This window comes from Oncorhynchus gorbuscha, unplaced genomic scaffold, assembly GCF_021184085.1.
Source record: "Oncorhynchus gorbuscha isolate QuinsamMale2020 ecotype Even-year unplaced genomic scaffold, OgorEven_v1.0 Un_scaffold_1008, whole genome shotgun sequence".
NCBI classification, from domain to species: domain Eukaryota; kingdom Metazoa; phylum Chordata; class Actinopteri; order Salmoniformes; family Salmonidae; genus Oncorhynchus; species Oncorhynchus gorbuscha.
In genome coordinates, this window is record NW_025745922.1 from 35,001 (window position 1) to 60,000 (window position 25,000).

General features: G+C 49.2%; 1 protein-coding gene across 4 annotated transcripts in view; it reads right to left on the bottom strand.

The window, feature by feature from the left end:
• Window positions 1-25,000, bottom strand: part of LOC124020960 (exportin-T) — a 62,181-nt gene that overhangs the window by 3,138 nt on the left and 34,043 nt on the right. For 3 of the 4 annotated variants that reach the window (XR_006836168.1, XM_046336273.1, XM_046336275.1), the window contains 12 exons: window positions 22,880-22,963; window positions 19,510-19,548; window positions 19,033-19,095; window positions 16,563-16,687; window positions 16,313-16,457; window positions 15,219-15,338; window positions 13,757-13,851; window positions 12,614-12,683; window positions 10,772-11,010; window positions 2,916-3,201; window positions 1,817-2,006; window positions 1,236-1,352 (listed from right to left, as the gene is read on the bottom strand). Coding sequence is in view for 3 of the 4 variants with exons in the window: in XM_046336273.1 (XP_046192229.1) it covers window positions 1,236-1,352; window positions 1,817-2,006; window positions 2,916-3,201; window positions 10,772-11,010; window positions 12,614-12,683; window positions 13,757-13,851; window positions 15,219-15,338; window positions 16,313-16,457; window positions 16,563-16,687; window positions 19,033-19,095; window positions 19,510-19,548; window positions 22,880-22,963 (1,573 nt within the window). In the remaining variant the exon portion in view is untranslated. The remainder of the gene's footprint in view (window positions 1-1,235; window positions 1,353-1,816; window positions 2,007-2,915; window positions 3,202-10,771; window positions 11,011-12,613; window positions 12,684-13,756; window positions 13,852-15,218; window positions 15,339-16,312; window positions 16,458-16,562; window positions 16,688-19,032; window positions 19,096-19,509; window positions 19,549-22,879; window positions 22,964-25,000) is intronic. The other variant, XM_046336274.1, reaches the window with a different exon arrangement.

The following is a 25,000-nucleotide window of genomic DNA, read 5'->3' on the forward strand; positions in this document are numbered from 1 at the left end:
GAGGGAGGGAGGATACAGAGGGAGGGAGGATACAGAGGGAGGGAGGATACAGAGGGAGGGAGGATACAGAGGGAGGGACGGAGGGAGGATACAGAGGGAGGGACGGTGGTTGGATACGGAGGGCGGGAGGGACGGTGGTTGGATACGGAGGGAGGGAGGGTGGTTGGATACGGAGGGAGGGAGGGTGGTTGGATACGGAGGGAGGGAGGGAGGGTGGTTGGATACGGAGGGAGGGAGGGAGGGTGGTTGGATACGGAGGGAGGGAGGGAGGGTGGTTGGATACGGAGGGAGGGAGGGTGGTTGGATACGGAGGGAGGGAGGGTGGTTGGATACGGAGGGAGGGAGGTTGGATACGGAGGGAGGGAGGTTGGATACGGAGGGAGGGAGGTTGGATACGGAGGGAGGGAGGTTGGATACGGAGGGAGGGAGGTTGGATACGGAGGGAGGGTGGTTGGATACGGAGGGAGGGTGGTTGGATACGGAGGGAGGGTGGTTGGATACGGAGGGTGGTTGGATACGGAGGGAGGGTGGTTGGATACGGAGGGAGGGTGGTTGGATACGGAGGGCGGGTGGTTGGATACGGAGGGCGGGAGGGACGGTGGTTGGATACGGTGGGAGGGAGGGTGGTTGGATATGGAGGGCGGGTGGTTGGATATGGAGGGCGGGTGGGTGGTTGGATACGGAGGGCGGGAGGGACGGTAGCTGGATACGGAGGGAGGGAGGGTGGTTGGATACGGAGGGAGGGAGGATACAGAGGGAGGGAGGGTGGTTGGATACGGAGGGCGGGAGGGACGGTGGTTGGATACGGAGGGCGGGAGGGACGGTGGTTGGATACGGAGGGCGGGAGGGAGGGTGGTTGGATACGGAGGGCGGGAGGGAGGGTGGTTGGATACGGAGGGCGGGAGGGAGGGTGGTTGGATACGGAGGGAGGGTGGTTGGATACGGAGGGAGGGTGGTTGGATACGGAGGGAGGGAGGGTGGTTGGATACGGAGGGAGGGAGGGTGGTTGGATACGGAGGGAGGGAGGGTGGTTGGATACGGAGGGAGGGAGGGTGGTTGGATACGGAGGGAGGGACGGTGGTTGGATCCGGAGGGAGGGTGGTTGGATCCGGAGGGAGGGTGGTTGGATCCGGAGGGAGGGTGGTTGGATACGGAGGGAGGGTGGTTGGATACGGAGGGAGGGTGGTTGGATACGGAGGGAGGGTGGTTGGATACGGAGGGACGGTGGTTCTCACCCCAGAGTTCCACCAGCTTGGACAAGATGATGAAGCAGGTCTTCTGGGCGATGGGGTCGGGGAAGTCGACAGCTCCCTGGATGATGGTGAACAGAACCCGCTCTACGTTCTCAACACCTGGGGAGGAACCACACACTTAGAACCCTGGAGAACCACGCAACAAACAATTATAGCTGAGGAACCACACACACTTAAAACCCTGGAGAACCACGCAACAAACATTTATAGCTGAGGAACCACACACACTTAGAACCCTGAGGAATCACACACACACACACTTAAAACCCTGGAGAACCACGCAACAAACATTTATAGCTGAGGAACCACACACACTTAGAACCCTGAGGAATCACACACACTTAAAACCCTGGAGAACCACGCAACAAACATTTATAGCTGAGGAACCACACACACTTAGAACCCTGAGGAATCACACACACACACACTTAAAACCCTGGAGAACCACGCAACAAATATTTATAGCTGAGGAACCACACCCACTTAATGTTCTCAACACCTGGGTAACAGAACACACACGCAGAACCCTGGAGAACCACAGTACACACTGAGCAGCAGCTCACCCTGGTTGGCCAGGACTTCGTTCATCCCACTGGAGGTTATCGTCTGTATGAAGGTGAAGTAGCTTCTACGTAACATGTGTTTCTCCAGAGCTGCTGCCTGGTCGTTGTCCTCAGCAGGTCGACACAACACTTCAAAGATGGCCAGGACCAGAGGCATGAACACCTGCTGCAGGAACGGAGACACCTGGTCCTGGAGAGGAGAGAGACAGAGAGGACCAGAGGCATGAACACCTGCTGCAGGAACGGAGACACCTGGTCCTGGAGAGGAGAGAGACAGAGAGGACCAGAGGCATGAACACCTGCTGCAGGAACGGAGACACCTGGTCCTGGAGAGGAGAGAGAGAGAGGACCAGAGGCATGAACACCTGCTGCAGGAACGGAGACAACTGGTCCTGGAGAGGAGAGAGACAGAGACGACCAGAGGCATGAACACCTGGTCCTGGAGAGGAGAGAGAGACACCTGGTCCTGGAGAGGAGAGAGACAGAGAGGACCAGAGGCATGAACACCTGCTGCAGGAACGGAGACACCTGGTCCTGGAGAGGAGAGAGACAGAGACGACCAGAGGCATGAACACCTGGTCCTGGAGAGGAGAGAGACAGAGAGGACCTGGTCCTGGAGAGGAGAGAGACAGAGACGACCAGAGGCATGAACACCTGGTCCTGGAGAGGAGAGAGACAGAGACACCTGGTCCTGGAGAGGACAGAGACAGAGAGGACCAGAGGCATGAACACCTGGTCCTGGAGAGGAGAGAGACAGAGACACCTGGTCCTGGAGAGGACAGAGAGAGACACCTGGTCCAGGGAATGGGGACATTGACTATCCCTAATTTTCGCTAACCCTAAACCTTACCCTAACCCTAACCTAACCTTTACCCTTTTAGCTGGCATGTTAGCCAGTCCTCTACCATAGATATATTTTAAGGACCGGTTTCCTGGACAGATGAATCTTAGTCGTGGACTAAAACCCTTCCTATGGAGATCCTACCTTCGTCCAGGAAACCAGCCCCAGATGTCCTCTAACTCTGTGGCAGGTCCCTGGTTACCTTGAACTTGGTGTCTGACTGATGAGGGGTATAAACTACTGCAGGTCCCTGGTTACCTTGAACTTAGCGGTGATCTGACTGATGAGGGGTATAAACTCCTGAAGGTCCTTGGCCTCGCAGTCCTTCAGCATGTGCTCCGATGCCGCAGGGACGAAGGGCAGGACCTCTTCTTCGAGACAGATGATCATGCGGTGCAGGAAGGAGCGGACAGCGCTACGCAGAGACCCCCTCTGGACAGGACAGCTCAGTGCAGGCAGGAAGCTCTGCAGACAGTCTCTGTAGACTTCAGTACATCCACACTGCTTCACTGTCTGCTTGTTGCTGAACGCCTTACTGGTACGACTAGGGGGGGGGGAGGGAGGGGAGGAGAGAGGGAGAGGGAGGGAGAGAGAGAGAGGGGAGAGAGAGAGAGGGGAGAGAGAGAGAGGGAGGGGGAGGGAGAGAGAGGAAGAGAGAGAGAGAGAGGAAGTTGTAATTAGCAGGAACAGAACTTGTAAAAGTGACAGACATTATCTCTGAAGACTACTGCACATGACCAGACATTATCTCTGAAGACTACTGTACATGACCAGACATTATCTCTGAAGACTACAACACACGACCAGACATTATCTCTGAAGACTACTGTACATGACCAGACATTATCTCTGAAGACTACTGTACATGACCAGACATTATCTCTGAAGACTACAACACACGACCAGACATTATCTCTGAAGACTACTGTACGTGACCAGACTTAGTGTTACTGGGGCTTAGTGTTACTGGGGCTTAGTGTTACTGGGGCTTAGTGTTACTGGGGCTTAGTGTTACTGGGGCTTAGTGTTACTGGGGCTTAGTGTTACTGGGGCTTAGTGTTACTAAAGTTACTGGGGCTTAGTGTTACTGGGGCTTAGTGTTACTGGGGCTTAGTGTTACTGGGGCTTAGTGTTACTGGGGCTTAGTGTTACTGGGGCTTAGTGTTACTGGGGCTTAGTGTTACTAAAGTTACTGGGGCTTAGTGTTACTGGGGCTTAGTGTTACTAAAGTTACTGGGGCTTAGTGTTACTGGGGCTTAGTGTTACTGGGGCTTAGTGTTACTGGGGCTTAGTGTTACTAAAGTTACTGGGGCTTAGTGTTACTAAAGTTACTGGGGCTTAGTGTTACTGGGGCTTAGTGTTACTAAAGTTACTGGGGCTTAGTGTTACTAAAGTTACTGGGGCTTAGTGTTACTGGGGCTTAGTGTTACTGGGGCTTAGTGTTACTAAAGTTACTGGGGCTTAGTGTTACTGGGGCTTAGTGTTACTGAGGCTTAGTGTCACTCGGGCTTAGTGTCACTCGGGCTTAGTGTCACTCGGGCTTAGTGTCACTCGGGCTTAGTGTCACTCGGGCTTAGTGTCACTCGGGCTTAGTGTTACTGGGGCTTAGTGTTACTGGGGCTTAGTGTTACTAAAGTTACTGGGGCTTAGTGTTACTGGGGCTTAGTGTTACTGGGGCTTAGTGTTACTAAAGTTACTGGGGCTTAGTGTTACTGGGGCTTAGTGTCACTCGGGCTTAGTGTTCCTGGGGCTTAGTGTTACTGGGGCTTAGTGTTCCTGGGGCTTAGTGTTCCTGGGGCTTAGTGTTCCTGGGGCTTAGTGTTACTGGGGCTTAGTGTTACTGGGGCTTAGTGTTACTGGGGCTTAGTGTTACTGGGGCTTAGTGTTACTGGGGCTTAGTGTTACTGGGGCTTAGTGTTACTGGGGCTTAGTGTTACTAAAGTTACTGGGGCTTAGTGTTACTGGGGCTTAGTGTTACTGGGGCTTAGTGTTACTGGGGCTTAGTGTTACTGGGGCTTAGTGTTACTGGGGCTTAGTGTTACTGGGGCTTAGTGTTACTAGGGCTTAGTGTTACTGGGGCTTAGTGTTACTAAAGTTACTGGGGCTTAGTGTTACTGGGGCTTAGTGTTACTAAAGTTACTGGGGCTTAGTGTTACTGGGGCTTAGTGTTACTGGGGCTTAGTGTTACTGGGGCTTAGTGTTACTGGGGCTTAGTGTTACTAAAGTTACTGGGGCTTAGTGTTACTGGGGCTTAGTGTTACTGGGGCTTAGTGTTACTAAAGTTACTGGGGCTTAGTGTTACTGGGGCTTAGTGTTACTGAGGCTTAGTGTCACTCGGGCTTAGTGTCACTCGGGCTTAGTGTCACTCGGGCTTAGTGTCACTCGGGCTTAGTGTCCCTGGGGCTTAGTGTCACTCGGGCTTAGTGTCACTCGGGCTTAGTGTCACTCGGGCTTAGTGTTACTGGGGCTTAGTGTTACTGGGGCTTAGTGTTACTGGGGCTTAGTGTTACTAAAGTTACTGGGGCTTAGTGTTACTGGGGCTTAGTGTTACTGGGGCTTAGTGTTACTAAAGTTACTGGGGCTTAGTGTTACTGGGGCTTAGTGTCACTCGGGCTTAGTGTCACTCGGGCTTAGTGTCACTCGGGCTTAGTGTCACTCGGACTTAGTGTCACTCGGACTTAGTGTCCCTCGGACTTAGTGTCCCTGGGACTTAGTGTCCCTGGGGCTTAGTGTTACTGGGGCTTAGTGTTACTGGGGCTTAGTGTTACTGGGGCTTAGTGTTACTGGGGCTTAGTGTTACTGGGGCTTAGTGTTACTGGGGCTTAGTGTTACTGGGGCTTAGTGTTACTGGGGCTTAGTGTTACTGGGGCTTAGTGTTACTGGGGCTTAGTGTTACTGGGGCTTAGTGTTACTGGGGCTTAGTGTTACTGGGGCTTAGTGTTACTGGGGCTTAGTGTTACTGGGGCTTAGTGTTACTGGGGCTTAGTGTTACTAAAGTTACTGGGGCTTAGTGTTACTGGGGCTTAGTGTTACTAAAGTTACTGGGGCTTAGTGTTACTGGGGCTTAGTGTTACTGGGGCTTAGTGTTACTGGGGCTTAGTGTTACTGGGGCTTAGTGTTACTAAAGTTACTGGGGCTTAGTGTTACTGGGGCTTAGTGTTACTAAAGTTACTGGGGCTTAGTGTTACTGGGGCTTAGTGTTACTGGGGCTTAGTGTTACTAAAGTTACTGGGGCTTAGTGTTACTGGGGCTTAGTGTCACTCGGGCTTAGTGTCCCTGGGGCTTAGTGTCACTAGGGCTTAGTGTCACTCGGGCTTAGTGTCACTCGGGCTTAGTGTCACTCGGGCTTAGTGTCCCTGGGGCTTAGTGTCACTCGGGCTTAGTGTCACTCGGGCTTAGTGTCACTGGGGCTTAGTGTTACTGGGGCTTAGTGTTACTGGGGCTTAGTGTTACTAAAGTTACTGGGGCTTAGTGTTACTGGGGCTTAGTGTTACTAAAGTTACTGGGGCTTAGTGTTACTGGGGCTTAGTGTCACTCGGGCTTAGTGTCACTCGGGCTTAGTGTCACTCGGGCTTAGTGTCACTCGGGCTTAGTGTCACTCGGACTTAGTGTCACTCGGACTTAGTGTCACTCGGACTTAGTGTCACTGGGGCTTAGTGTCACTGGGGCTTAGTGTCCCTGGGGCTTAGTGTCACTGGGGCTTAGTGTTACTGGGGCTTAGTGTTACTGGGGCTTAGTGTTACTGGGGCTTAGTGTTACTGGGGCTTAGTGTTACTGGGGCTTAGTGTTACTGGGGCTTAGTGTTACTGGGGCTTAGTGTTACTGGGCTTAGTGTTACTGGGCTTAGTGTTACTGGGCTTAGTGTTACTGGGGCTTAGTGTTACTGGGGCTTAGTGTTACTGGGGCTTAGTGTTACTGGGGCTTAGTGTTACTGGGGCTTAGTGTTACTGGGGCTTAGTGTTACTGGGGCTTAGTGTTACTGGGGCTTAGTGTTACTGGGGCTTAGTGTTACTGGGGCTTAGTGTTACTAAAGTTACTGGGGCTTAGTGTTACTGGGGCTTAGTGTTACTGGGGCTTAGTGTTACTAGGGCTTAGTGTTACTGGGGCTTAGTGTTACTAAAGTTACTGGGGCTTAGTGTTACTGGGGCTTAGTGTTACTGGGGCTTAGTGTTACTGGGGCTTAGTGTTACTGGGGCTTAGTGTTACTGGGGCTTAGTGTTACTGGGGCTTAGTGTTACTGGGGCTTAGTGTTACTGGGGCTTAGTGTTACTGGGGCTTAGTGTTACTAAAGTTACTGGGGCTTAGTGTTACTGGGGCTTAGTGTTACTGGGGCTTAGTGTTACTAAAGTTACTGGGGCTTAGTGTCACTGGGGCTTAGTGTCACTGGGGCTTAGTGTCACTGGGGCTTAGTGTTACTGGAGCTTAGTGTTACTGGGGCTTAGTGTTACTGGGGCTTAGTGTTACTGGGGCTTAGTGTTACTGGGGCTTAGTGTTACTGGGGCTTAGTGTTACTGGGGCTTAGTGTTACTCGGGCTTAGTGTTACTCGGGCTTAGTGTTACTCGGGCTTAGTGTTACTCGGGCTTAGTGTTACTGGGGCTTAGTGTTACTGGGGCTTAGTGTTACTGGGGCTTAGTGTTCCTAGGGCTTAGTGTTACTGGGGCTTAGTGTTCCTAGGGCTTAGTGTTACTCGGGCTTAGTGTTACTCGGGCTTAGTGTTCCTAGGGCTTAGTGTTCCTAGGGCTTAGTGTTCCTAGGGCTTAGTGTTCCTGGGGCTTAGTGTTATTAGGGCTAAGTGTTCCTAGGGCTAAGTGTTCCTAGGGCTTAGTGTCACTCGGGCTTAGTGTTACTGGGGCTTAGTGTTACTGGGGCTTAGTGTTACTAAAGTTACTGGGGCTTAGTGTTACTGGGGCTTAGTGTTACTGGGGCTTAGTGTTACTAAAGTTACTGGGGCTTAGTGTTACTGGGGCTTAGTGTCACTCGGGCTTAGTGTCACTCGGGCTTAGTGTCACTCGGGCTTAGTGTTCCTGGGGCTTAGTGTTACTGGGGCTTAGTGTTCCTGGGGCTTAGTGTTCCTGGGGCTTAGTGTTCCTGGGGCTTAGTGTTACTGGGGCTTAGTGTTACTGGGGCTTAGTGTTACTGGGGCTTAGTGTTACTGGGGCTTAGTGTTACTGGGGCTTAGTGTTACTGGGGCTTAGTGTTACTAAAGTTACTGGGGCTTAGTGTTACTGGGGCTTAGTGTTACTGGGGCTTAGTGTTACTGGGGCTTAGTGTTACTGGGGCTTAGTGTTACTGGGGCTTAGTGTTACTAGGGCTTAGTGTTACTGGGGCTTAGTGTTACTAAAGTTACTGGGGCTTAGTGTTACTGGGGCTTAGTGTTACTAAAGTTACTGGGGCTTAGTGTTACTGGGGCTTAGTGTTACTGGGGCTTAGTGTTACTGGGGCTTAGTGTTACTGGGGCTTAGTGTTACTAAAGTTACTGGGGCTTAGTGTTACTGGGGCTTAGTATTACTGGGGCTTAGTGTTACTAAAGTTACTGGGGCTTAGTGTTACTGGGGCTTAGTGTTACTGAGGCTTAGTGTCACTCGGGCTTAGTGTCACTCGGGCTTAGTGTCACTCGGGCTTAGTGTCACTCGGGCTTAGTGTCACTCGGGCTTAGTGTCACTCGGGCTTAGTGTCACTCGGGCTTAGTGTTACTGGGGCTTAGTGTTACTGGGGCTTAGTGTTACTGGGGCTTAGTGTTACTAAAGTTACTGGGGCTTAGTGTTACTGGGGCTTAGTGTTACTGGGGCTTAGTGTTACTAAAGTTACTGGGGCTTAGTGTTACTGGGGCTTAGTGTCACTCGGGCTTAGTGTCACTCGGGCTTAGTGTCACTCGGGCTTAGTGTCACTCGGACTTAGTGTCACTCGGACTTAGTGTCCCTGGGACTTAGTGTCCCTGGGGCTTAGTGTTACTGGGGCTTAGTGTTACTGGGGCTTAGTGTTACTGGGGCTTAGTGTTACTGGGGCTTAGTGTTACTGGGGCTTAGTGTTACTGGGGCTTAGTGTTACTGGGGCTTAGTGTTACTGGGGCTTAGTGTTACTGGGGCTTAGTGTTACTGGGGCTTAGTGTTACTGGGGCTTAGTGTTACTGGGGCTTAGTGTTACTGGGGCTTAGTGTTACTAAAGTTACTGGGGCTTAGTGTTACTGGGGCTTAGTGTTACTAAAGTTACTGGGGCTTAGTGTTACTGGGGCTTAGTGTTACTGGGGCTTAGTGTTACTGGGGCTTAGTGTTACTGGGGCTTAGTGTTACTAAAGTTACTGGGGCTTAGTGTTACTGGGGCTTAGTGTTACTAAAGTTACTGGGGCTTAGTGTTACTGGGGCTTAGTGTTACTGGGGCTTAGTGTTACTAAAGTTACTGGGGCTTAGTGTTACTGGGGCTTAGTGTCACTCGGGCTTAGTGTCACTCGGGCTTAGTGTCACTCGGGCTTAGTGTCACTCGGACTTAGTGTCACTCGGACTTAGTGTCACTCGGACTTAGTGTCACTCGGGCTTAGTGTCACTCGGGCTTAGTGTCACTCGGGCTTAGTGTCACTCGGGCTTAGTGTCACTCGGGCTTAGTGTCACTCGGGCTTAGTGTCACTCGGGCTTAGTGTTACTGGGGCTTAGTGTTACTGGGGCTTAGTGTTACTAAAGTTACTGGGGCTTAGTGTTACTGGGGCTTAGTGTCACTCGGGCTTAGTGTCACTCGGACTTAGTGTCACTCGGACTTAGTGTCACTCGGACTTAGTGTCACTGGGGCTTAGTGTCACTGGGGCTTAGTGTCCCTGGGGCTTAGTGTCACTGGGGCTTAGTGTCACTGGGGCTTAGTGTTACTGGGGCTTAGTGTTACTGGGGCTTAGTGTTACTGGGGCTTAGTGTTACTGGGGCTTAGTGTTACTGGGGCTTAGTGTTACTGGGGCTTAGTGTTACTGGGGCTTAGTGTTACTGGGCTTAGTGTTACTGGGCTTAGTGTTACTGGGCTTAGTGTTACTGGGGCTTAGTGTTACTGGGGCTTAGTGTTACTGGGGCTTAGTGTTACTGGGGCTTAGTGTTACTGGGGCTTAGTGTTACTGGGGCTTAGTGTTACTGGGGCTTAGTGTTACTGGGGCTTAGTGTTACTGGGGCTTAGTGTTACTGGGGCTTAGTGTTACTAAAGTTACTGGGGCTTAGTGTTACTGGGGCTTAGTGTTACTGGGGCTTAGTGTTACTAGGGCTTAGTGTTACTGGGGCTTAGTGTTACTAAAGTTACTGGGGCTTAGTGTTACTGGGGCTTAGTGTTACTGGGGCTTAGTGTTACTGGGGCTTAGTGTTACTGGGGCTTAGTGTTACTGGGGCTTAGTGTTACTGGGGCTTAGTGTTACTGGGGCTTAGTGTTACTGGGGCTTAGTGTTACTGGGGCTTAGTGTTACTAAAGTTACTGGGGCTTAGTGTTACTGGGGCTTAGTGTTACTGGGGCTTAGTGTTACTAAAGTTACTGGGGCTTAGTGTCACTGGGGCTTAGTGTCACTGGGGCTTAGTGTCACTGGGGCTTAGTGTTACTGGAGCTTAGTGTTACTGGGGCTTAGTGTTACTGGGGCTTAGTGTTACTGGGGCTTAGTGTTACTGGGGCTTAGTGTTACTGGGGCTTAGTGTTACTGGGGCTTAGTGTTACTCGGGCTTAGTGTTACTCGGGCTTAGTGTTACTCGGGCTTAGTGTTACTGGGGCTTAGTGTTACTGGGGCTTAGTGTTGTATATCAGTGGTTGGATATCAGGGTTAGTGGTTGGATATCAGGGTTAGTGGTTGGACATCAGGGTTAGTGGTTGGACATCAGGGTCAGTGGTTGGATATCAGGGTCAGTGGTTGGATATCAGGGTTAGTGTTGGTACATCAGGGTTAGTGGTTGGACATCAGGGTTAGTGGTTGGATATCAGGGTTAGTGGTTGGATATCAGGGTTAGTGGTTGGATATCAGGGTCAGTGGTTGGATATCAGGGTTAGTGTTGGTACATCAGGGTTAGTGGTTGGACATCAGGGTTAGTGGTTGGACATCAGGGTTAGTGGTTGGACATCAGGGTTAGTGGTTGGATATCAGGGTTAGTGGTTGGATATTTACCTAGCGAAGCCAACAGCGTGACTCAGACAGTCGGCCAGCGCAGCCTGCCTCTCCTCCTCCCTCTCAGAGGCCAGTTTGGCCAGCAGCAGACGGAAGGCGTCGGTCAACGGGGTCAGTAGGGATCTCATCAGAGCCTGCTTCCTCTCCGCGGGACTCTCTCCGTGGACGATCAACACCCCCGCCGTCTCAAATATAAACAGCTGGTCATCGCTGGTCAGCAGCGCAGGGAAACCGTTCTCCTGAGGCACATATGGGGAGGAGAATGAAGGTCAGTACAGAGGTAGGGTAATGTAGGTCAGTACAGAGGGAGGGTAATGTATGGAGGGGAATGTATGTCAGTACAGAGGGAGGGTAATGTAGGTCAGTACAGAGGGAGGGTAATGTATGGAGGGTAAGGTAGGTCAGTACAGAGGGAGGGTAATGTAGTTCAGTACAGAGGGAGGGTAATGTATGGAGGGCAATGAAGGTCAGTACAGAGGGAGGGTAATGTATGGAGGAGGGTAAGGTAGGTCAGTACAGAGGGAGGGTAATGTAGGTCAGTCCAGAGGGAGGGTAATGTAAGTCAGTACAGAGGGAGGGTAATGAAGGTCAGTACAGAGGGAGGGTAATGTATGGAGGGCAATGAAGGTCAGTACAGAGGGAGGGTAATGTAGGTCAGTACAGAGGGAGGGTAATGTATGGAGGGTAAGGTAGGTCAGTACAGGGGGAGGGGAATGTATGGAGGGTAAGGTAGGTCAGTACAGAGGGAGGGTAATGTATGGAGGGTAAGGTAGGTCAGTACAGAGGGAGGGTAATGTATGGAGGGTAAGGTAGGTCAGTACAGAGGGAGGGTAATGTATGGAGGAGGGTAAGGTAGGTCAGTACAGAGGGAGGGTAATGTATGGAGGGTAATGTAGGTCAGTACAGGGGGAGGGGAATGTATGGAGGGTAATGATGTAGGTCAGTACAGGGGGAGGGGAATGTATGGAGGGTAAGGTAGGTCAGTACAGAGGGAGGGTAATGTATGGAGGAGGGTAAGGTAGGTCAGTACAGAGGGAGGGTAATGTATGGAGGGTAATGTAGGTCAGTACAGGGGGAGGGGAATGTATGGAGGGTAATGTAGGTCAGTACAGGGGGAGGGGAATGTATGGAGGGTAAGGTAGGTCAGTACAGAGGGAGGGTAATGTAGGTCAGTACAGAGGGAGGGTAATGTAGGCCAGTACAGAGGGAGGGTAATGTATGGAGGGCAATGAAGGTCAGTACAGAGGGAGGGTAATGTAGGTCAGTCCAGAGGGAGGGTAATGTAGGTCAGTACAGAGGGAGGGTAATGTAGGTCAGTACAGAGGGAGGGTAGAGGATAATGTATATGAGGGGAGAGGTAACTCACAGGAGGAGCTCCAGCTGGTCTGTAGAGGGTAATGTGTGGAGGGTAATTTATAGAGGTAACTTACAGGAGGAGTTCCAGCTGGTCTGTAGAGGGTAATGTGTGGAGGGTAACGTGTAGAGGATAATGTATAGAGGTAATTTACAGGAGGAGCTCCAGCTGGTCTGTAGAGGGTAATGTGTGGAGGATAATGTATAGAGGTAACTTACAGGAGGAGCTCCAGCTGGTCTGTAGAGGGTAATGTGTGGAGGGTAATGTGTAGAGGATAATGTATAGAGGTAATTTACAGGAGGAGCTCCAGCTGGTCTGTAGAGGGTAATGTGTGGAGGGTAATGTATAGAGGTAACTTACAGGAGGAGCTCCAGCAGGTCTGTAGAGGGTAATGTGTAGAGGGTAATGTATAGAGGTAACTTACAGGAGGAGCTACAGCTGGTCTGTAGAGGGTAATGTGTAGAGGGTAATGTATAGAGGTAACTTACAGGAGGAGCTAGCTCCAGCAGGTCCTGTATCCTGGACAGGATGTCTTCAATGAAGGAGTTCATGTGTTTACTGGCAACAGAGGAAACAGAGGACAGGGTTGGGGTCAAACACAAAGAACCTTCTAGAACTATTACTGTAAACAGAGGACAGGGTTGGGGTCAATCACAAAGAACCTTCTAGAACTATTACTGTAAACAGAGGACAGGGTTGGGGTCAAACACAAAGAACCTTCTAGAACTATTACTGTAAACAGAGGACAGGGTTGGGGTCAAACACAAAGAACCTTCTAGAACTATTACTGTAAACAGAGGACAGGGTTGGGGTCAATCACAAAGAACCTTCTAGAACTATTACTGTAAACAGAGGACAGGGTTGGGGTCAATCACAAAGAACCTTCTAGAACTATTACTGTAAACAGAGGACAGGGTTGGGGTCAATCACAAAGAACCTTCTAGAACTATATAATATATAGTATAAAGTAGTGCACTATATAGGGAATAGGGCTCTGGTCTAAAGTAGTGTACTATATAGGGAATAGGTCTCTGGTCTAAAGTAGTGCACTATATAGGGAATAGGGCTCTGGTCTAAAGTAGTGCACTATATAGGGAATAGGGCCCTGGTCTAAAGTAGTGCTCTATATAGGGAATAGGGCCCTGGTCTAAAGTAGTGCTCTATATAGGGAATAGGGCCCTGGTCTAAAGTAGTGCACTATATAGGGAATATGGCTCTGGTCTAAAGTAGTGCACTATATAGGGAATAGGGACCTGGTCTAAAGTAGTGCACTATATAGGGAATAGGGCTCTGGTCTAAAGTAATGTAATATATAGGGAATAGGGCCCTGTCTATAGTAGTGTACTATATAGGGAATAGGGCTCTGGTCTAAAGTAGTGTACTATATAGGGAATAGGGCTCTGGTCTAAAGTAGTGCACTATATAGGGAATAGGGCTCTGGTCTAAAGTAATGTAATATATAGTGAATAGGGCCCTGTCTATAGTAGTGCACTATAGGGAATAGGGCTCTGGTCTAAAGTAGTGCACTATAGGGAATAGGGCTCTGGTCTAAAGTAGTGCACTATATAGGGAATAGGGGCCATTGGGAACACAGGGTAACGTGTGCTTAGTGACGGTACAGCTGGACTTACTGCAGTGTCTTGACGAACCGTGAGAAGAGGTAGGCCACTCTGCTACGGACCTTAGGACTGCTGTGTCTCAGACCCCGATGGTCCAGAAAGGACATCTACAGGGACACAGAAACACACTCAAAACCTCCCCTTTATCCAGGGGTCCACTGTCCCTCTCCTCTCCTCAACACTGATACAAAACCTCCCCTTTAACCAGGGGTCCACTGTCCCTCTCCTCAACACTGATACAAAACCTCCCCTTTAACCAGGGGTCCACTGTCCCTCAACACTGATACAAAACCTCCCCTTTAACCAGGGGTCCACTGTCCCTCTCAACACTGATACAAAACCTCCCCTTTAACCAGGGGTCCACTGTCCCTCTCCTCAACACTGATACAAAACCTCCCCTTTAACCAGGGGTCCACTGTCCCTCAACACTGATACAAAACCTCCCCTTTAACCAGGGGTCCACTGTCCCTCTCAACACTGATACAAAACCTCCCCTTTAACCAGGGGTCCACTGTCCCTCTCCTCAACACTGATACAAAACCTCCCCTTTAACCAGGGGTCCACTGTCCCTCAACACTGATACAAAACCTCCCCTTTAACCAGGGGTCCACTGTCCCTCTCCTCAACACTGATACAAAACCTCCCCTTTAACCAGGGGTCCACTGTCCCTCAACACTGATACAAAACCTCCCCTTTAACCAGGGGTCCACTGTCCCTCTCAACACTGATACAAAACCTCCCCTTTAACCAGGGGTCCACTGTCCCTCTCCTCAACACTGATACAAAACCTCCCCTTTAACCAGGGGTCCACTGTCCCTCAACACTGATACAAAACCTCCCCTTTAACCAGGGGTCAACTGTCCCTCTCCTCAACACTGATACAAAACCTCCCCTTTAACCAGGGGTCCACTGTCCCTCTCCTCAACACTGATACAAAACCTCCCCTTTAACCAGGGGTCCACTGTCCCTCAACACTGATACAAAACCTCCCCTTTAACCAGGGGTCAACTGTCCCTCTCCTCAACACTGTGAAGACAAGATGTTAAAAGGTAGAGTTCATTGATTCAGCGACTGAGCAGTCTAGCACCGTACTAACCGGGCCAGACAGTCTAGTACTACCGTACTAACCGGGCCAGACAGTCTAGTACTACCGTACTAACCGGGCCAGACAGTCTAGTACTACCGTACTAACCGGGCCAGACAGTCTAGTACTACCGTACTAACCGGGCCAGACAGTCTAGCACCGCACTAACCGGGCCAGACAGTCTAGCACTACTGCACTAACCGGGACAGACAGTCTAGCACTACTGTACTAACCGGGACAGACAGTCTAGCACTACTGTACTAACCGGGACAGACAGTCTAGCACTACTGTACTAACCGGGACAGACAGTCTAGCACTACTGTACTAACCGGGACAGACAGTCTAGCACTACCGTACTAACCAGGACAGACAGTCTAGTACCGTACTAACCAGGACGTTGGGAATGTGCTGAGGTTCAACCAGGAAGAACTTGTCGTAACGAACCACCGTCTCGAAGAACTCCAGCGACACAGACGTGTGTCGGTAACCACTGAGACCAGAGGAGACCAGCTGAGGAGACAGGGAGAACACAGGATATGATGTCAGACATTAGACTGTGTGTTGGTAACCACTGAGACCAGAGGAGACAGGGAGAACACAGGATATGATGTCAGACATTAGACTGTGTGTTGGTAACCACTGAGACCAGAGGAGACAGGGAGAACACAGGATATGATGTCAGACATTAGACTGTGTGTTGGTAACCACTGAGACCAGAGGAGACCAGCTGAGGAGGCAGGGAGAACACAGGATATGATGTCAGACATTAGAAACAACAGACTGTGTGTTGGTAACCACTGAGACCAGAGGAGACCAGCTGAGGAGACAGGGAGAACACAGGATATGATGTCAGACATTAGAAACAACAGACTGTGTGTTGGTAACCACTGAGACCAGAGGAGACTAGCTGAGGAGACAGGGAGAACACAGGATATGATGTCAGACATTAGACTGTGTGTTGGTAACCACTGAGACCAGAGGAGACCAGCTGAGGAGACAGGATATGATGTCAGACATTAGTCTGTGTGTTGGTAACCACTGAGACCAGAGGAGACTAGCTGAGGAGACAGGATATGATGTCAGACATTAGAAACAACAGACTGTGTGTTGGTAACCACTGAGACCAGAGGAGACCAGCTGAGGAGACAGGGAGAACACAGGATATGATGTCAGACATTAGAAACAACAGACTGTGTGTTGGTAACCACTGAGACCAGAGGAGACCAGCTGAGGAGACAGGGAGAACACAGGATATGATGTCAGACATTAGAAACAACAGACTGTGTGTTGGTAACCACTGAGACCAGAGGAGACAGGGAGAACACAGGATATGATGTCAGACATTAGACTGTGTGTTGGTAACCACTGAGACCAGAGGAGACCAGCTGAGGAGACAGGGAGAACACAGGATATGATGTCAGACATCAGGATCAGAGGTTGTCAGTGGACTGGACCCTGGGTCTTCTTGGCAGTGTGTAACTCACCGTTCTCATCATGTCCTGCAGGGCGGAGGTCTTGGCCGTGTCGCCAGAGAAGTGAGCTCCGTGAGACGCAGGCAGAGCCTCTCCTAGCATGTACAGCAGCCTGATGGCCACCTCCACCTCCATGAAGGACGCCGTCTGCCAACGCCTGAGACACACAATCAGGATCAATACACGCTTCTTCACAACAGGCGGTTAAAAAAAGGGACAAAGTAAGGTGGACATGGAGGAACAAAACAAGATGGAGTCTTACTGTATGGTGTTGTTGAAGACTCTGCCTACAGCTTCCAGGAGCAGGTCAGGAGACACCTGAGCCAGGCGGTCCAACAGCATCTTCAACTGTTTCCTGTACTCTACAAACATCGCTTCATCCTCCCCCTGAGAGAGAGACAGAGGAGGAGAGAGGAGGGAGAGAGAGAGAGAAGGAGCGAGAGAAGGAGAGAGACAGAGAGAGAGAGAGAAGGAGCGAGAGAAGGAGAGAGACAGAGAGAGAGAGAGAAGGAGCGAGAGAGAGAGAGAGCGAGAGAGAGAGAGGAGCGAGAGAGAGAGAGGAGCGAGAGAGAGAGAGGAGCGAGAGAGAGAGAGGAGCGAGAGAGAGAGAGGAGCGAGAGAGAGAGAGGAGCGAGAGAGAGAGAGGAGCGAGAGAGACAGAGAGAGAGAGAGGAGCGAGAGAGACAGAGAGAGAGAGAGGAGCGAGAGAGACAGAGAGAGAGAGAGAAGGAGCGAGAGAGAGAGAGGAGCGAGAGAGAGAGAGGAGCGAGAGAGAGAGAGGAGCGAGAGAGAGAGAGAGAGAGAGAGAGAGAGAGAGAGAGAGAGGAGAGAGAGAGAGAGAGGAGAGAGAGAGAGAGAGGAGCGAGAGAGAGAGAGAGAGAGAGAGAGGAGCGAGAGAGAGAGAGGAGCGAGAGAGAGAGAGGAGCGAGAGAGAGAGAGGAGCGAGAGAGAGAGCGAGAGAGAGAGGAGCGAGAGAGAGAGAGGAGCGAGAGAGAGAGAGGAGCGAGAGAGAGAGAGGAGCGAGAGAGAGAGAGAGAAGGAGCGAGAGAGAGAGCGAGCGAGAGAGAGAGAGCGAAGAGAGAGAGAGGAGAGAGAGAGAGAGCGAGAGAGAGAGAGAGAGAGAGGAGAGAGAGAGAGAGGAGCGAGAGAGAGAGAGAGCGAGAGAGAGAGAGAGGAGCGAGAGAGAGAGAGAGAGAGAGAGAGAGAGGAGCGAGAGAGAGAGCGAGAGAGAGAAGAGAGCGAGAGAGAGGAGCGAGAGAGAGAGAGAGAGAAGGAGCGAGACAGAGAGAGAGAAGGAGCGAGACAGAGAGAGAGAAGGAGCGAGACAGAGAGAGAGAGAAGGAGCGAGACAGAGAGAGAGAAGGAGCGAGACAGAGAGAGAGAAGGAGCGAGACAGAGAGAGAGAAGGAGCGAGACAGAGAGAGAGAAGGAGCGAGACAGAGAGAGAGAAGGAGCGAGACAGAGAGAGAGAAGGAGCGAGACAGAGAGAGAGAAGGAGCGAGACAGAGAGAGAGAAGAGCGAGACAGAGAGAGAGAAGGAGCGAGACAGAGAGAGAGAAGGAGCGAGACAGAGAGAGAGAAGGAGCGAGACAGAGAGAGAGAAGGAGCGAGACAGAGAGAGAAGAGACAGAAGAGAGAAGGAGCGAGACAGAGAGAGAGAAGGAGCGAGACAGAGAGAGAGAAGGAGCGAGACAGAGAGAGAGAAGGAGCGAGACAGAGAGAGAGAGAGAGAGAGAGAGAGAAGGAGCGAGACAGAGAGAGAGAAGGAGCGAGACAGAGAGAGAGAAGGAGCGAGACAGAGAGAGAGAAGGAGCGAGACAGAGAGAAGAGAGAGAGAGAAGGAGCGAGACAGAGAGAGAGAAGGAGCGAGACAGAGAGAGAGAAGGAGCGAGACAGAGAGAGAGAAGGAGCGAGACAGAGAGAGAGAAGGAGCGAGACAGAGAGAGAGAAGGAGCGAGACAGAGAGAGAGAAGGAGCGAGACAGAGAGAGAGAAGGAGCGAGACAGAGAGAGAGAAGGAGCGAGACAGAGAGAGAGAAGGAGCGAGACAGAGAGAGAGAAGGAGCGAGACAGAGAGAGAGAAGGAGCGAGACAGAGAGAGAGAAGGAGCGAGACAGAGAGAGAGAAGGAGCGAGACAGAGAGAGAGAAGGAGCGAGACAGAGAGAGAGAAGAGAAGGAGACAGAGAGAGAGAAGGAGAGACAGAGAGAGAAGGAGCGAGACAGAGAGAGAGAAGGAGCGAGACAGAGAGAGAGAAGGAGAGACAGAGAGAGAAGGAGCGAGACAGAGAGAGAGAAGGAGCGAGACAGAGAGAGAGAAGGAGCGAGACAGAGAGAGAGAAGGAGCGAGACAGAGAGAGAGAAGGAGCGAGACAGAGAGAGAGAAGGAGCGAGACAGAGAGAGAGAAGGAGCGAGACAGAGAGAGAGAAGGAGCGAGACAGAGAGAGAGAAGGAGCGAGACAGAGAAGAGAAGGAGCGAGACAGAGAGAGAGAAGGAGCGAGACAGAGAGAGAGAAGGAGCGAGACAGAGAGAGAGAAGGAGCGAGACAGAGAGAGAGAAGGAGCGAGACAGAGAGAGAGAAGGAGCGAGACAGAGAGAGAGAAGGAGCGAGACAGAGAGAGAGAAGGAGCGAGACAGAGAGAGAGGAGAGAGAGGAAATAGGAAGATGGAGACAGTGAGTAATGAAAATGCTGTTCAAATCCCCCACAATTTAAAACTCAGTCAAAGTTTTACCTCGTTGTCAAAGTTGTACTCTTCATCATAAGTTAGTTTCTTCATGACGGCCAACATGATGTCCTGGTGAGACAGAGAGCAAAGTCAACATTCAGGATACAGTGAGGGGAAAAACGTATTTGACCCCCTGCTGATTTTGTACGTTTATCCACTGACAAAGAAATGATCAGTCTATAATTATAATGGAAGGATTATTTGAACAGTGAGAGACAGAATAACAACAACAAAAAATCCAGAAAAACACATGTCAAAAATGTTATAAATTGATTTGCATTTTATTTCCTTACTGGATATATCTGCTAACAAGATGACAGATGGACAGACACTAGAAAAGGTTTTAAAAGCTAGTGGCTGGTTTCCCCAGACACAGAGTAATTATATTCCTGGAATACAATAAAATAAACATATTTTTAGTCCAGAACTAGGCCTCGTCTGTGTCTGGGAAACCAGCCCAAAGAGTTCCTGATAAAATCGCACCTCAACGTGAGTCTTCTGTTGGTCTGTCAGCAGCGGAAACTAGAAGAGAGACACACACACCAGAATGTTCTCAGACACACACACCAGAATGTTCTCATTATGAGAGACACACCAGAATGTTCTCATTATGAGACACACCAGAATGTTCTCATTATGAGACACACACCAGAATGTTCTCATTATGAGACACACACCAGAATGTTCTCATTATGAGACACACCAGAATGTTCTCATTATGAGACACACACCAGAATGAGACACACACCAGAATGTTCTCATTATGAGACACACACACCAGAATGTTTCTCAGAATGTTCTCATTATGAGACACACACACCAGAATGTTCTCATTATGAGACACACACACCAGAATGTTCTCATTATGAGACACACCAGAATGTTCTCATTATGAGACACACCAGAATGTTCTCATTATGAGACACACCAGAATGTTCTCATTATGAGACACCCCAGAATGTTCTCATTATGAGACACCCAGAATGTTCTCATTATGAGACACCCCAGAATGTTCTCATTATGAGACACCCCAGAATGTTCTCATTATGAGACACCCCAGAATGTTCTCATTATGAGACACACACACACCAGAATGTTCTCATTATGAGACACACACACCAGAATGTTCTCATTATGAGACACACACACCAGAATGTTCTCATTATGAGACACACACACCAGAATGTTCTCATTATGAGACACACACCAGAATGTTCTCATTATGAGAGACACACCAGAATGTTCTCATTATGAGACACACCAGAATGTTCTCATTATGAGACACCCCAGAATGTTCTCATTATGAGAGAATGTTCTCACAGAATGTTCTCATTATGAGACACCCACCAGAATGTTCTCATTATGAGACACCAGAATGTTCTCATTATGAGACACCAGAATGTTCTCATTATGAGACACACACCAGAATGTTCTCATTATGAGAGACACACCAGAATGTTCTCATTATGAGAGACACACCAGAATGTTCTCATTATGAGAGACACACCAGAATGTTCTCATTATGAGACACACACCAGAATGTTCTCATTATTATGTTCTCATTATGAGAGACCAGAATGTTCTCATTATGAGACACCAGAATGTTCTCATTATGAGACACACACCAGAATGTTCTCATTATGAGAGACACACCAGAATGTTCTCATTATGAGACACACACCAGAATGTTCTCATTATGAGAGACACACCAGAATGTTCTCATTATGAGACACACACCAGAATGTTCTCATTATGAGACACACCAGAATGTTCTCATTATGAGACACACACCAGAATGTTCTCATTATGAGAGACACACCAGAATGTTCTCATTATGAGACACACACACCAGAATGTTCTCATTATGAGAGACCAGAATGTTCTCATTATGAGACACCAGAATGTTCTCATTATGAGACACCAGAATGTTCTCATTATGAGACACCAGAATGTTCTCATTATGAGAGACACCAGAATGTTCTCATTATGAGAGACACCAGAATGTTCTCATTATGAGAGACACCAGAATGTTCTCATTATGAGAGACGCACCAGAATGTTCTCACTATGAGAGACGCACCAGAATGTTCGTTCTCATTATGAGAGACGCACCAGAATGTTCGTTCTCATTATGAGAGACGCACCAGAATGTTCGTTCTCATTATGAGAGACGCACCAGAATGTTCGTTCTCATTATGAGAGACACACCAGAATGTTCTCATTATGAGACACGCACCAGAATGTTCTCATTATGAGACACGCAGCAGAATGTTCTCATTATGAGACACGCAGCGGAATGTTCTCATTATGAGACACGCAGCGGAATGTTCTCATTATGAGACACGCAGCGGAATGTTCTCATTATGAGACACGCAGCGGAATGTTCTCATTATGAGACACGCAGCGGAATGTTCTCATTATGAGACACACAGCGGAATGTTCTCATTATGAGACACACAGCGGAATGTTCTCATTATGAGACACATTAGCGGAATGTTCTCATTATGAGACACACAGCGGAATGTTCTCATTATGAGACACACAGCGGAATGTTCTCATTATGAGACACACAGCGGAATGTTCTCATTATGAGACACACAGCGGAATGTTCTCATTATGAGACACACAGCGGAATGTTCTCATTATGAGACACACAGCGGAATGTTCTCATTATGAGACACACAGCGGAATGTTCTCATTATGAGACACACAGCGGAATGTTCTCATTATGAGACACACGGCGGAATGTTCTCATTATGAGACACACGGCGGAATGTTCTCATTATGAGACACACGGCGGAATGTTCTCATTATGAGACACACGGCGGAATGTTCTCATTATGAGACACACGGCGGAATGTTCTCATTATGAGACACACAGCGGAATGTTCTCATTATGAGACACACGGCGGAATGTTCTCATTATGAGACACACAGCGGAATGTTCTCATTATGAGACACACAGCGGAATGTTCTCATTATGAGACACACAGCGGAATGTTCTCATTATGAGACACACAGCGGAATGTTCTCATTATGAGACACACAGCGGAATGTTCTCATTATGAGACACACAGCGGAATGTTCTCATTATGAGACACACAGCGGAATGTTCTCATTATGAGACACACAGCGGAATGTTCTCATTATGAGACACACAGCGGAATGTTCTCATTATGAGACACACAGCGGAATGTTCTCATTATGAGACACACAGCGGAATGTTCTCATTATGAGACACACAGCGGAATGTTCTCATTATGAGACACACAGCGGAATGTTCTCATTATGAGACACACAGCGGAATGTTCTCATTATGAGACACACAGCGGAATGTTCTCATTTGAGACACACAGCGGAATGTTCTCATTATGAGACACACAGCGGAATGTTCTCATTATGAGACACACAGCGGAATGTTCTCATTATGAGACACACAGCGGAATGTTCTCATTATGAGACACACAGCGGAATGTTCTCATTATGAGACACACGGCAGAATGTTCTCATTATGAGACACATGGCAGAATGTTCTCATTATGACACAGCAGAATGTTCTCATTATGACACAGCAGAATGTTCTCACTATGACACACATACCAGAATGTTCTCATTATGAGACAACAGAATGTTCTCACTATGAGACACACACACACACCTCTAAATGTTCTGCATCAACTTGAATGTGTTGTTGGTTTGTAAAGTCAATTATACCACAGTCATTTCCAAGTCTATATTTGTTTTAAATGTAGAATAATTCAGACAGTTGATTAGCTAATTCATTGCTGTCTCTTCCTGGAACAGGGGGGGTAATGATAATGATTGGGTCAGTTAGTGTGGACAGTTTTCTCCACCTTGTCTGAGTCCCAGGACTCTTCAATGGCCTCCTGTCCTCCTCTCCTCCCTACCTGAGGCATGTGACTCTGCCACTCGGACCCCTTGAGGAAGATTAAGCAGATGGACACAAGTTTACGTCATGTTACCGTGCCAACCGGACCCTATTGAGGACGCTGTCACATGACAGTGGTCTGAGGGGCTACTCCACGCCCGTTCTGGAAATTATATTTCTATGGTTACCATCCTGTCTAGTAAAGATACATGTAGAGTGTCTCCCTCTCCTGTCTGGTAAAGACACATCTAGAGTGTCTCCCTCTCCTGTCTGGTAAAGACACATCTAGAGTGTAGAGTGACTCCCTCTCCTGTCTGGTAAAGACACATCTAGAGTGTCTCCCTCTCCTGTCTGGTAAAGACACATCTAGACTCCCTCTCCTGTCTGGTAAAGATACAGAGTGACTCCCTCTCCTGTCTGGTAAAGACACATCTAGAGTGAGTAAAGATACATCTAGAGTGACTCCCTCTCCTGTCTGGTAAAGACACATCTAGAGTGTCTCCCTCTCCTGTCTGGTAAAGACACATCTAGAGTGTCTCCCTCTCCTGTCTGGTAAAGATACATCTAGAGTGACTCCCTCTCCTGTCTGGTAAAGACACATCTAGAGTGACTCCCTCTCCTGTCTGGTAAAGATACATCTAGAGTGTAGAGTGACTCCCTCTCCTGTCTAGTAAAGACACATCTAGAGTGACTCCCTCTCCTGTCTGGTAAAGACACATCTAGAGTGTAGAGTGTCTCCCTCTCCTGTCTGGTAAAGACACATCTAGAGTGTAGAGTGTCTCCCTCTCCTGTCTGGTAAAGATACATCTAGAGTGTAGAGTGTCTCCCTCTCCTGTCTGGTAAAGACACATCTAGAGTGTAGAGTGTCTCCCTCTCCTGTCTGGTAAAGATACATCTAGAGTGTAGAGTGTCTCCCTCTCCTGTCTGGTAAAGATACATCTAGAGTGTAGTGTCTCCCTCTCCTGTCTAGTAAAGATACATCTAGAGTGACTCCCTCTCCTGTCTGGTAAAGATACATCTAGAGTGTAGAGTGACTCCCTCTCCTGTCTGGTAAAGACACATCTAGAGTGTAGAGTGTCTCCCTCTCCTGTCTAGTAAAGACACATCTAGAGTGTCTCCCTCTCCTGTCTGGTAAAGACACATCTAGAGTGTCTCCCTCTCCTGTCTGGTAAAGATACATCTAGAGTGTCTCCCTCTCCTGTCTGGTAAAGACACATCTAGATACATCTAGTAAAGTGACTCTGTCCTCTCCTGTCTGGTAAAGACACATCTAGAGTGACTCCCTCTCCTGTCTGGTAAAGACACATCTAGAGTGTAGACTCCCTCTCCTGTCTGGTAAAGACACATCTAGAGTGTAGAGTGACTCCCTCTCCTGTCTAGTAAAGACACATCTAGAGTGACTCCCTCTCCTGTCTGGTAAAGACACATCTAGAGAGTAAAGACACATCTAGAGTGTCTCCCTCTCCTGTCTGGTAAAGACACATCTAGAGTGTAGAGTGTCTCCCTCTCCTGTCTGGTAAAGATACATCTAGAGTGTAGAGTGTCTCCCTCTCCTGTCTGGTAAAGACACATCTAGAGTGTAGAGTGTCTCCCTCTCCTGTCTAGTAAAGATACATCTAGAGTGTAGAGTGTCTCCCTCTCCTGTCTAGTAAAGATACATCTAGAGTGACTCCCTCTCCTGTCTGGTAAAGACACATCTAGAGTGTCTCCCTCTCCTGTCTAGTAAAGATACATCTAGAGTGACTCCCTCTCCTGTCTGGTAAAGACACATCTAGAGTGACTCCCTCTCCTGTCTAGTAAAGACACATCTAGAGTGACTCCCTCTCCTGTCTGGTAAAGACACATCTAGAGTGTAGAGTGACTCCCTCTCCTGTCTGGTAAAGATACATCTAGAGTGACTCCCTCTCCTGTCTGGTAAAGACACATCTAGAGTGTAGAGTGTCTCCCTCTCCTGTCTGGTAAAGACACATCTAGAGTGTAGAGTGACTCCCTCTCCTGTCTGGTAAAGACACATCTAGAGTGACTCCCTCTCCTGTCTGGTAAAGACACATCTAGAGTGACTCCCTCTCCTGTCTGGTAAAGACAC